We start from the raw sequence: 12,500 nt of genomic DNA on the forward strand, positions 1-12,500 counted from the left end.
GCGCCGGCAAAGGCACCCAAGAAGAAGGCAGCAGCCAAGGCCAAGAAAGCGGGACCCAGCGTAGGCGAGCTCATCGTCAAGGCTGTGACCGCTTCCAAGGAGAGGAGCGGCGTGTCCCTGGCCGCACTCAAGAAGACGCTGGCGGCAGGCGGCTACGACGTGGAGAAGAACAACTCCCGCGTCAAGATCGCAGTCAAGAGCCTCGTCACCAAGGGTACCCTGGTCCAGACCAAGGGCACCGGTGCATCCGGCTCCTTCAAGCTCAACAAGAAAGCCGTCGAGGCGAAGAAGCCCGCCAAGAAAGCCGCAGTCCCCAAAGTAAAGAAGGTGGCCGCCAAGAAGCCCGCCGCGGCGAAGAAGCCCAAGAAGGTAGCAGCCAAGAAGGCCGTCGCCGCAAAGAAGTCCCCCAAGAAGGCCAAGAAGCCCGCTACACCCAAAAAGGCCGCCAAGAGCCCCAAGAAGGTGAAGAAGCCCGCCGCAGCGGCCAAGAAGGCAGCCAAGAGCCCCAAGAAGGCTACAAAGGCAGCCAAGCCCAAAGCCGCCAAGCCCAAGGCAGCCAAGGCCAAGAAGGCAGCCCCCAAGAAGAAGTAAACCTATTACAAACAGTGTTCTACTCGATACATGTTGTACCACAAAAGGCTCTTTTAAGAGCCACCCACCTCTTTCCATAGAAAGCGCATTGATTTCCATGTACTACCTGTCGTGGAAAAGAAATTACGCACACTAGGCTACTTTTACGCACACAACATTGTCCCACTCTGGGTGTGTGCGAAGGGAGAGGCATATAATAGAGGGCCAAAATGGCTCAGAAATTCGACCTCACGAGTGCACCCTCACCAGCCATTTTTATATATGAGCCACTGGGCTATTCCCGTTCAGAGGCAGGCTGCTGTGATGTGTTACAAGTGCCATGTAATAACAATAACAATACTATAGTGGCTTCGAATTGAAACTCACGAGTGCACCCTCAACAGCCATTTTTATATATGAGCCACTGGGCTATTCCCGTTCAGAGGCAGGCTGCTGTGATGTGTTACAAGTGCCATGTAATAACAATAACAATACTATAGTGGCTTCGATTTCAAACTCAAGAGTGCACCCTCACCAGCTGTTTGTTTCCCATTTGGAGAGAAATAATGTGTGGATGTCATTTCGGACATTTTGGCGCTCACGCGAAATGACACAAAGTAACAAAGTCGGAGGGAAACAAAGTAGCCTCTCACTCGCTGCCTGTGGGTGGGAACCGGCTTAGGGCTGTCTGTCTGTCCATCTGTCTGTCCCTCGCTCCAATTGGATAAGGCCACACCGGCCCGGTGGCCAATCGTTGCCTCTTGTGGCGAGGTATATGTACGGCTCTCGAAGTGGCGAGCGGCTCATTCAGACTTTCTGTGACTTTCTCAAGCTACCAATATGAGCGGAAGAGGCAAAACCGGAGGCAAGGCCAGGGCGAAGGCAAAGACCCGTTCATCCCGTGCTGGCCTCCAGTTCCCCGTGGGCCGTGTGCACAGGCTGCTGCGCAAAGGCAACTACGCCGAGCGTGTGGGCGCTGGCGCACCAGTCTACCTGGCCGCCGTACTCGAGTACCTGACTGCTGAGATCCTGGAGTTGGCCGGCAACGCTGCCCGTGACAACAAGAAGACTCGTATCATCCCCCGTCACCTGCAACTGGCCGTCCGTAACGACGAGGAGCTGAACAAACTGCTCGGCGGTGTGACCATCGCTCAGGGTGGTGTGCTGCCCAACATCCAGGCAGTCCTACTCCCCAAGAAGACCGAGAAGGCAGTCAAAGCCAAGTAAATTCGCTACTGCGACTTCAACTTGACTACTCAACCCCCAAAGGCTCTTTTAAGAGCCAACCACCTAGCTCTCCAAAAGCGCAAAGTACCTTTCTATGACCGCAATACATTGAGTGGGTGTATACACAACTATTTCGACATTCTGTGCCCACATGAGGCCTTGCATGAACAACAACACCTACTTGGCCTCATTTGCCATAGCAGTTCTATATCGTGGAGCTCCGCCCCATAGGGGAGCTATGCTCCTAGTGGTTTACCCTCTGCCCTAAGGCAGACGCAGCCTGAAACAAAATTATGCACACACCTACAGCCAATAGGAGTACAGGTGTCCCTATATAAGGAACCCCGTTCCCTCAATCTGCCTCCCATTATCTTCAGCGACTGGACTAGAGTGAAGAAGCCTAGAAGACTCAAGAAGAATTTCGTCGTTGACTGCCAGCCGTCAACGTCTTCTAAATGAGCACGCCAAGTTATCCACCCCCAAAGGCCCTTTTCAGGGCCCTATGCCGCTGTACCGCCATGGCTACTTCGGACCCCCACGACCTATGTTTCGTGTGCTTGGGACCGCTGCATGCCAAGGAAGGTCTCGGCAACCCTCCTAATTGCGCCTCCTGCGCTCTCCTTCCTATGAAGGAGAGAAAGCAGCGATGGACGTTTTTTAGAGAGGAGGTCCCTCTCGACGACGCAATGTCCGTGCTCGCCTCTGGATCAGAGGCATCAGCGGGCAGTGCTGAGTCAGAGGATGACGGGGAGAGCGCCGAGCCGGATGTCCCAATGGGGCAATCTGGAGCTCTGGCGCCAGCCTTTAAGACCCCCTTTCCTACGGAAAGCGTGAGGTCTGAGGGTTCCCTGTGCGGAGATGACATGAGCTCTGCCAGGTCAGAGGCTCTGTCCTTCGCGGCCGCCTCTCTGCGTTCGGACTTTCCCGGACTCATTGAGAGGGCGGCCACCCGACTGGAGATTGCGCTGCCCCCAGCTCCCCCTCCAATGGAGGTGGATTTGATGGAGGGCGGCCCCTACTCCGTGCCGAGAAGGGCGGCTGAGCCAATGGCTCCAGCCTTGCCCTCTCTGGGCAAATATGTCGAGGGCTCGTGGGGGGCACCTCTGGCGGCGCGTTCGCCGGCCAGAGTGTACACCCCATTCACCAGAGTGGCTGGATACGAGTGGGCAGCTAAGGGAATCCCTAGGCTCGAAGGCGCCATGACGGCGTACCTAGTGCCGGGTTCGAGTCCCTGGGCAGCCTCCAAGAAGGCCACCCTGCCAGCACAGAGGGACAGGTTCACAGCCCAATTGGCTGAGAAATCCTTCACGCTGGGAGCCCAGAGCGTTGCAGCGGCGAACAACATCGCCCTCCTCGCGGCCTCCCTGTCCCGTCTCACAACGGGCAGGTCAGAGTTGACCGGTGAGGAAGTGGAGGAGGCCTCCAGGATTTCTGGAGCCATACTCCACCTGACGCAAGCGGTGGCGATATGCGCGGGCAGGACCATGGCCACCTCGGTGGTTACTGAGCGGCACCTCTGGCTGTCCATGACGGCCATGAAGGAGACCGACAGGGCATCCTTGCTCAACGCCCCCGTCTCCAGCGAAGGGCTATTTGGCCTCGCTGTGAAGGACGCTACCGAACGCATCGCCAAACTGGACGAGGAGAGGAGGCACCTGGCGAAACATTTGCCACTGGCAATGAAGGCCAGCAGAGCCCCAACCAACCCGTCCACCTCCAACGCCCCCAACAAGTCAGCTGGGAGGCGAAGGGCCAGGCGACAGACGCACACCCAGAGCAGCGGGAGAGCGGGCTCGGCCCCTCCAGCAGCAACGGTGACAACGTCGGTCCCGCCGGAGAAGGAGGTCGTCCAGAGGCCAGCCTGGAAGCACCAGAAGGTGTCCCAGAAAAGGCGGCACCTCTGACGAGGCGAGGGGGAGAGAGCAGAAGACGGCCCGGCGCGTGACGCAGAGAGGCCTACTGTTCCCCCCCACCCCACTGTTCAGGGCGTGGAGGGCTGTTTTTATAAATATGTGAATAAAGAGATGATTCTCATTGACACTGTCAAAGAAGGACTTTTATTCCATAAGGTTAAGAACACTTCACGTTCTATGTCTCTCCCTCACCATCTTGAGTGTAGTTCAACCCACTTAGAGTGTGTAGCTGAGCGCGCTCAAGAGAGGAAAAGGGTAAAGGTAGCAAGGCACAGCCTTAGCTCACCTAATAAAGATCTCTTACTGCAGACTCCTAGGAGCTCTGCAGTAAAGGTCTCACATAGCAGGCAAATGCCTCTGTCCCAATGTGACATGAAGGCGCTGCCGTTAGCTGGGAATGACGCCTTGCTGCAGGCCAATGCCTCAGTCAACGCAGATCAGACCTGTGCGACGTTCACGGAGAGCGGGAATACCTCCAAGGTATGGACGCCTCCAAATTGTTCTGAACGTATCAATGCCCATGGCTATGAGCGCAGCTCGCCACACATTGAGTGTGTCGCTGAGCAGCCGCCTAAGACCAGTAAAGAAGCATTGTGGCGCCACCGTGTGGTGTCAGTCAGAGATCACACCTTTCAGGTTCTATTGAATTCTGTAAAGGATAGGTCTCATGTTAAGCGGCAGTCTCAGTCAGACAATGACATGATGACGCAATCGCTTTCCGGGCAGAGCGCTCTGTCTCAGGCCAGTACCTCAGACAGCGCAGTTCAGACCCGTGCTGCGTTCACGGAGGGCAAGATTACTGGAGTTACGGGCGTAACCAACGTATCAAAGCCCCCGACTCACCCAGAACGAGCTGATGTGTCCTCTCCCTTTCAAGGGGGGCCCACCTTGGGCTATTCCACCAACCCAGTGTTGGGGAATAGCGGCGGCAGGGGCCATAGAGGAATACAGGTCCTTCCTACTGGATGCACCACAGCTTCGTGCGCACCCGCTTTCCATGCATTGCTGGCAGTGGCGTCAAAGCTGTACCCTCTCACGCTGGCTAGAACAGACGTTAGAGAAGGGTTATGCCCTCCAATTCCGCCGAACCCCACCCCCGTTCAGGGGAGTGGTGGAAACGGTGATGAAAACGCCAGACAAAGTAGCCGCTCTGAAATCAGAGATTACGGAACTTTTGGCGAAGGAGGCGGTCACAGTAGTTCCCCGGGAGCAAAGGAACAAGGGGCTTTACTCGCCCTATTTCCTAGTGCCAAAAAAGACGGGGGGAGTGAGGCCGATTTTGGATTTACGCATTCTCAACGAGAGCATAACCAAACGGCCCTTCCGAATGCTGACGACAAAACGCCTACTGGAATGTGTTCAGAAGGGAGATTTTTGTACAAGCATAGACCTAAAGGACGCGTACTTTCATGTGCCGATACAATCGCGTCACAGAAAGTTTCTGCGGTTCGCCTTTCAAGGGGTGGCGTACGAGTTCACGAGGATGCCGTTTGGGTACGCCCTGGCACCTCGGACGTTTTCCAAATGTGTGGAGGCGGCATTGGAACCGCTGCGTCGTCAAGGGATAAGGCTATTAGCCTACCTAGACGACCTGTTGATTCTCGCCCCGTCAGCAGAGCTGGCGTTCACACACACGACACAGACAGTGATGCATCTCACGCGTCTGGGGTTTGCTGTGAATTGGAAAAAGAGCGCACCTTGGCCCAGTCATCAGATTGTCTACTTGGGACTACAGTTAGACACTGTTATGATGAGGGCGCGAATTTCGGACCCTCGAAGGGCAGCATTGTTGCTAGCCCTGAGGAAGTGTCGTCCGAATCACACAGTAACGGCGCTATCGATCATGTCACTTTTGGGTCTCATGTCGGCAGCCCACTCTGTGGTCCCGCTAGGGCTTCTGCACATGCGCAAAGCACAGCGATGGTTCGCCCAACTAAGACTAGACCCAGTGCGTCAACGTCATCGGTTGGTGGTGGTTCCTCTCTCGCTAAGAGCAGACTTGGACTATTGGCGGAACCCGTGCGTTCTCACGCACGGAGTCCCGATGGGCAAGGTGTCATCCTACATTCCAGTGTTTACAGATGCCTCTCTGACTGGATGGGGAGGGACATGTCAGTCTCAAGCGATAGGAGGTGCATGGCCTCAATCAGGTCGTCACATCAACCTCCTAGAGTTGGAAACGGTGAGACTGGTCTTGACCCACTTCGCGTCTACCCTTCGGGGTCGCGATGTGCTGGTCTGGTCAGACAACCGAACCACAGTGGCTCACATAAACCGCCAGGGAGGGGTCAGGTCTCCTGCCCTTCATCGGGCGGCAGTGGAATTGTGGCTGTGGACTCACAAGCACCTTCGCTCGTTGAGAGCAGCACACATTCCGGGCTACTTGAACGTAGGGGCAGACATCATGTCAAGAGGGGGTCCTCGAGACGACGAGTGGTGTCTGCACCCGGACATTGTTCTACAGATTTGGGAACAATTCGGGAGAGCCGAGGTGGACCTGTTCGCGTCACGTGTGAACGCGCAGTGTCCCCTATGGTTCTCTCTGAGGAACCAGGACGAACCGCCATTGGGAAGAGACGCATTCGCGCACTACCCGTGGCCGAGAGTTCTCCTGTATGCATTCCCTCCGCTGTCTTGCATTCTCCCACTGCTAGCCAGGGTGAGGTCAGAGGGGCTGTCAGTGATACTGATAGCGCCCGATCGCCCGGGGGCTCCGTGGTTTGCAGAGATGAGTCAGATGTTGATTGCGCCACCCTGGCCAATTCCACATCGACGAGACGCGTTGATTCAGGCGGGAGGCTCGATAGGGCAATGGCCCATAATCGGCCAACCACTGAAGGCTTGGTTCCTGAATGGGACAGGTTAAAGCGCCGTGGGTTGTCTGATGCAGTGATCAGAACAATACAGGGCGCAAGAGCCGGTTCCACTTGCAGGTTGTATACCAGCAGATGGAATGTTTTCTCACGATGGTGTGATACACAGGACGTGGACCCCATGAGCTGTCAGGTAGAGAGTGTGCTCTCATTCCTACAGTCTATGTTTGATAAGCAGAAATCGCCCTCCACTATTCGAGTGTTTGCAGCGGCAATTTCAGCTGGTCATGAAGGGTTTAACGGGAAAAGTGTGTTCACTCACCCGTTAGTGAGACGTTTCCTATTGGGAACGCGACGGCTTAGGCCAAGGCCTAGAGCTACGCTGCCCAAGTGGGATTTGGCATTGGTTCTCGAAGCGCTATGTAAGTCGCCGTTCGAGCCATTGAATCAAATACCCCTCAAGATGCTGTCTATCAAGACGGCGCTGTTGCTCGCCTTGACTACTGCTAAACGAGTCAGCGATTTGTGTGCACTGTCGACGAGACCCGACTGCCTAGCCATTAATGGCGATCTGAGCAGAGCGGTGTTACGTCCTAACCCGGCATTTGTGCCGAAGGTTATTAACAGTGCATATAGATCGCAGATCGTGGAATTGTGGGCTTTTCATCCCCCTCCTCACGGGGAGAGGAGTGAGGAAAAGCTTCACTGTCTGTGCCCAGTACGCGCTTTGGCGTGTTACGTTAGGCGCACAGAGGCGGTTAGGTCATCACCTCAGCTGTTTGTGTGTCACGGTGCGGCTGCATTGGGTAGACCACTTTCAAAACAGCGTTTGTCTCATTGGCTTTGTGAAGGCATTGAGACGGCGTACGAGGCGGCGGGGCAACAACCGCCTCAGGGTATTAGAGCGCACTCCACTCGTGGAGTAGCAGCTTCTACTGCTCTTTTCAGAGGAACAGAGGTAGAGGATATTTGTAGAGCAGCGTCATGGTCGACACCGTCTCCTTTTATCCGTTTCTATCTGTTGGATATGTCTTCTAACTCTTTGGCTCGGTCGGTACTCAGCGTGGCTGAAGGGAGATCTTGAGCAGAACAGAGAAAGAAAGCAGGATTGTGAATAAGTTCATAAGTCCACTTTTATTAGAAGTAACATATTATGGACATGTTTTCTAACTCTTTTGTTCGATCGAATTTCAGCAGAGCTGAAAGGCGTTCTTGAGCTAGAAAGAGAGGACAGAGCAGGACCTTGGACAGGTTCCAATCAGGTCCGCTCTGGTTAGGAAGACTTATGTCAGGAATAAGCCTTTTAAACTCCAATCTCGATTGCACTCAGCACAGCTGAAGGAGAATCTTGAGGTAGAGGAGGGAGAAGCAGGATGATAGACTGATCTCTATCAGGTCCGCTTTGGATGAAGAGCATATTCTGTGGCATGTCTCCTGGCTGACAGTATCAGCATATAGAAACATGTACTGAGTGGACAGAATGTGAGGTCATCTATCTGAGGTTCAGTTTAGTATGACTGGTATATTTTGTTCCATAGAATATTGAGGCACGGCTATCTGCTAGTCAGATTAGCACGGCGTCTATTCTATTGATCTGCCCAACAGCCATTGACATTGTCATTGAGCTAGATGGGGCGGGTCTATAACCGATGACGCGGTATATTGTGACGCCTTGATGGGTTTTTAGTCGCAGTACTGCGGGAATTGGTTGCAGCCATTGCTGGGCTTGACCTTTGCATTTTTTAATGGGAAGTGTTAGGCTCGGCAGGGAGTACATTTTGGAGCGTTTCGCTCCGCCTTAAACCACTAGGAGCATAGCTCCCCTATGGGGCGGAGCTCCACGATATAGAACGACTAGTTACCGGAGTGTAACTCCAGTTCTATGAGTGGAGCGGAGCCCCATAGGACTTAAGGCCCTACCGACCCTCTCTAGTCTCGCTGAAGATAATATCTCGGGAGGCAGATTGAGGGAACGGGGTTCCTTATATAGGGACACCTGTACTCCTATTGGCTGTAGGTGTGTGCATAATTTTGTTTCAGGCTGCGTCTGCCTTAGGGCAGAGGGTAAACCACTAGGAGCATAGCTCCCCTATGGGGCTCCGCTCCACTCATAGAACTGGAGTTACACTCCGGTAACTAGTCGGCTAGCATTAGATGATACGTGCCTATAAGCTGTCACTCTTGACTTTGGCGACTATTATTGCGCGTAAAGGGCCGGCGGCGTCCTATTGCGCGCGCACCGGGAGTTTGAGTTTTGGAGAGGCCGGGCCTCCCGTCCAATGGCCAACGGAGGAGGCCTGCGAAACGGGCCAATCGGGGTGGTGGGGAGATGGTGTCCAATCAGCAGGCGCCACTGCCGGCTTTATAAACTTCACATAGGCATTTCGAGGCTATACTCCCGACTGTCAGAGCAGCGCCATGGCCAGAACCAAGCAAACCGCTCGCAAATCCACCGGTGGCAAAGCCCCCAGGAAGCAGCTCGCCACTAAGGCTGCTCGCAAGAGTGCCCCGGCCACCGGCGGTGTGAAGAAGCCTCACCGTTACAGGCCCGGCACCGTGGCTCTGAGAGAGATCCGTCGTTACCAGAAGTCCACTGAGCTACTCATCCGCAAGCTGCCCTTCCAGCGCCTGGTGCGAGAAATCGCCCAGGACTTCAAGACCGACCTGCGCTTCCAGAGCTCCGCCGTGATGGCCCTACAGGAGGCTAGCGAGGCTTACCTGGTCGGCCTGTTCGAGGACACCAACCTGTGCGCCATCCACGCCAAGCGGGTGACCATCATGCCCAAGGACATCCAGCTGGCCCGCCGTATTCGCGGAGAGCGCGCATAAATGAGGATGACCTGAACTCGAATATCCCCCAAAGGCTCTTTTAAGAGCCACCTCCATATTTCCATCAAAAAGGCACAATTGTTCCATGTATACACGCACCTCTACATTAGCCACCATGTATGTTGTTCACTAACACGTCTAAAAGCTACGTATTGCACCTTTTTAGTTGCCTGAAGTCTAGCTTCAATGTTTGTGTGTGTGTATATACACAACCATCTGGCATCATCCACTTCCTTTGAACTATATAGTAACACAGTAAAATGCTTTACAAAGGAGGGGAAAAAGAAACGAGTGATAATATAGGCCGAATAGTAACAAGAATTGTGTTCAGATGAATAATTGACACTATTAGTTGTGTGTAATAATAGCCTTGCATGCAGTCCAGAAAAAACATTGCATGCCAACTTACTTTGAAAGTCCCATGTTGCAGTGCTGCTGAGAGACTCATGCAGAGGCCCAAACTTTACAATGGAGCACGGAGGCCATCTTGTGGTTAAATGTGGGTACTGCACCTCATGGTGAGTCCCTTTCAGCATTTGCTCTTTAGGCCAGCGTTTCCCAAACGCGGTCCTGGGGTCCACAAGGGGTGCGCGTTTTGCGTTTTGCCCTAGCACTCCACAACTGATTCTAATACTCCCAGCTTGATGATGATGAGTTGATTATTTGAATCAGCTGTGTAGTGCTAGGGCAAAAACTCCCAAAATGTGGCCCGAGTTTGGGAAACCCTGCTTTAGGCTAATACTAGCCTATTAGGATGACTTGGTTCGATCGCTTTAATGGCAACTGCTGAACTCTGGTTTCACTAATTACTTGTCCCAGGTCACCATTATGAATCCAATAGCAAAACAAATGTTTCAAAATAGCTCAATAGTGAAAAAAGGCCAGGAAATGATGGGTTCTCAGCAATATTTCACCAACAACCAATCACTATTCACGCATAGACATTAGGATCATCAACAAATATTCCTAAGTCATACTACAAAAGGGTTGTAACGAAATGGATTTGTCTGTTCAATGCAAGTTCAACGTCAAAGAAAAAGTGCATCACCACAACAAACGTGTCTTTAGATACACTGTAAAAAATGACTTTGTGGAATGTACTCAAGCTATTACAGTCAACAAAAGCACACGTCATATTGTTGAGTAGATCTTTTTGCTTGTTTTTATGAGTAGATAAGCTTGAGTAAGTTGAGTTGATGTGGTCCAATACATTGAGTAAAGATGATAGAGACGTAAAAAGGATTATATTACGTTGATTCGACTCAAATAGACATTGTGTTATTTTACCTGAATGATTCATCCTATTATGTATTTAGACCAACTTACTTTGGATTCACTCAATCACATCCCTTAAGAGAAAAGGTATCCGGACACCGGGAATCCATTTATTTAAACATCAACGGTTTGCAAAACATCTGTTATTATGAGTTGACAAATTACGTAATTGCAATCAACACTGCAGGTAAATCATGATTGCTGCAGGTAGGCAACACCGTAGAAATAGGAACTACAACACTAACAACAAGTGACATTTACTCCTGATGTACTGACTGACCTGTTGCAACCTCTACAACCACTGTGCTTATTATTTGACCCTGCTGGTCATCTATGAACGTTTGAACATCTTGGAGAAAAATGTGTGAAACCACTGCCTATATGAGGAGCTGTCGTTGTTTGTTTTATTACCACATACTTATGGAAATTGCACCGGTTGAGAGATGATGGCTCTCTTGTGCCTACGGTGAAGGGTACTTCTGATCCAGCAGGTGGTGCTAAGATCCCTCCCTATATGACTTGAATGATGAGTTGATTTATTCCTTATAGCTCCTAATGATTTTAAGGCCAGTGTTGGCAAACATTACTTGTGCTCCAGCAGGTGGCCATGACATCCCTCCCTATATGACTTGACTGACCAGTTAGTTGATGGACTCCTTATAGCTCCTAAATTTAATGATTTTAAGGCCAGTGTTGGCAAACATGACTTCTGCTCCAGCAGGTGGCCATGAAATCCCCCCCTATATGACTTGACTGACCAGGTAGTTGATGGACTCCTTATAGCTCTTAATGATCTCAAGTGTCTGTGTTTTTATGTGGTTAGGAGTTTTGCTCACTGCGTGTCCCCCTTCCATTTCAGTGTTTCCCAACTCCAGCGGTAGAGTAGGCTACCCCCAACAGGACCCATTTTTCTTGTAGGCCTGGACAGCCACAGCTGATTGAACAACCTGTCACCTAAATTACCAAGTCCTCAATGAGTAGAATCAGGTGCAACAACAACAACAACAACAACAACAACAACAACAATATGAGGAGAGGGACACAGTGTACTAGCTGATCTCCCAGTTGTCACAGTTTGGCCTTGTGTTCCACATAGCCTATATCAGTATTTGAGTATGTTTCCCGCGCACTTTAGTTGCTTTCACGTCATCTTTGAAATCGCTCCTCCCTAGTCCCCTAGAACGAGCGCCCTCCCCTTTGCAACGCCTCCGAACATATAACAGAGGCGCGCTTTCTGTGCCGCCGGCCTCAATCAGGTCGACCAAACGCAGATAATAGCGCACCGCGCACCGGCGCTGAAATCATTCATTCACTTGAACTCAACTAGCGAACACACCATGTCCGGAAGAGGCAAAGGCGGCAAGGGACTCGGAAAAGGAGGCGCCAAGCGTCACCGCAAAGTTCTCCGCGATAACATCCAGGGAATCACCAAACCCGCTATCCGCCGTCTGGCTCGCCGCGGCGGCGTGAAGCGTATTTCCGGTCTGATCTACGAGGAGACCCGCGGTGTCCTGAAGGTGTTCCTGGAGAACGTGATCCGTGACGCAGTCACCTACACCGAGCACGCCAAGAGGAAGACCGTTACCGCCATGGACGTGGTCTACGCTCTGAAACGTCAGGGACGCACCCTGTACGGTTTCGGCGGTTAAACCCACTCTCTTCGGAACCTCAACACCCCGACTCGAACCCAAAGGCTCTTTTAAGAGCCACCCACATCCGCTTAAAATGGGCCCATTCCATGTAGTGTTATATATAACAACAAATGTTTAGTATGCAATTTAGTAAGAAAGTATGAGCCACTTCGAGTGGACAGGGAGTATTAATTAGAGGATTCTAATGTCCCGTCCACTTTTAGCGCACAGAGGGAGGCCTA

At 52.2% G+C, this 12,500-nt stretch overlaps 4 protein-coding genes across 4 annotated transcripts in view; all 4 read left to right on the top strand.

Annotated features, from left to right (window-relative positions):
* Positions 1 to 12,500, top strand: part of LOC311125932 (histone H1-like) — a gene marked incomplete at both ends in the record, with an annotated part of 17,613 nt that overhangs the window by 33 nt on the left and 5,080 nt on the right. The window contains one exon of the mRNA XM_084199957.1: positions 1 to 561. This exon is cut by the window's left edge and continues 33 nt beyond it. Coding sequence (XP_084056083.1) covers positions 1 to 561 — 561 coding nt within the window. The remainder of the gene's footprint in view (positions 562 to 12,500) is intronic.
* Positions 1,411 to 1,797, top strand: LOC311125900 (histone H2A; the record flags this gene model as incomplete). The annotated part of the gene is made up of 1 exon (XM_084199927.1): positions 1,411 to 1,797. The coding sequence occupies one exon, from the start codon at positions 1,411 to 1,413 to the stop codon at positions 1,795 to 1,797; it is 387 nt and encodes a 128-aa protein (XP_084056053.1).
* LOC311125902 (histone H3.2) lies at positions 8,942 to 9,352 on the top strand (the record flags this gene model as incomplete). The annotated part of the gene is made up of 1 exon (XM_084199929.1): positions 8,942 to 9,352. The coding sequence occupies one exon, from the start codon at positions 8,942 to 8,944 to the stop codon at positions 9,350 to 9,352; it is 411 nt and encodes a 136-aa protein (XP_084056055.1).
* LOC311125937 (histone H4) lies at positions 11,965 to 12,276 on the top strand (the record flags this gene model as incomplete). Its single annotated transcript, XM_084199961.1, has 1 exon — positions 11,965 to 12,276. The coding sequence occupies one exon, from the start codon at positions 11,965 to 11,967 to the stop codon at positions 12,274 to 12,276; it is 312 nt and encodes a 103-aa protein (XP_084056087.1).

This window comes from Coregonus lavaretus, assembly GCF_964263955.1.
Source record: "Coregonus lavaretus genome assembly, contig: HAP1_SCAFFOLD_1336, whole genome shotgun sequence".
Classification (NCBI taxonomy): Eukaryota; Metazoa; Chordata; class Actinopteri; order Salmoniformes; family Salmonidae; genus Coregonus; species Coregonus lavaretus.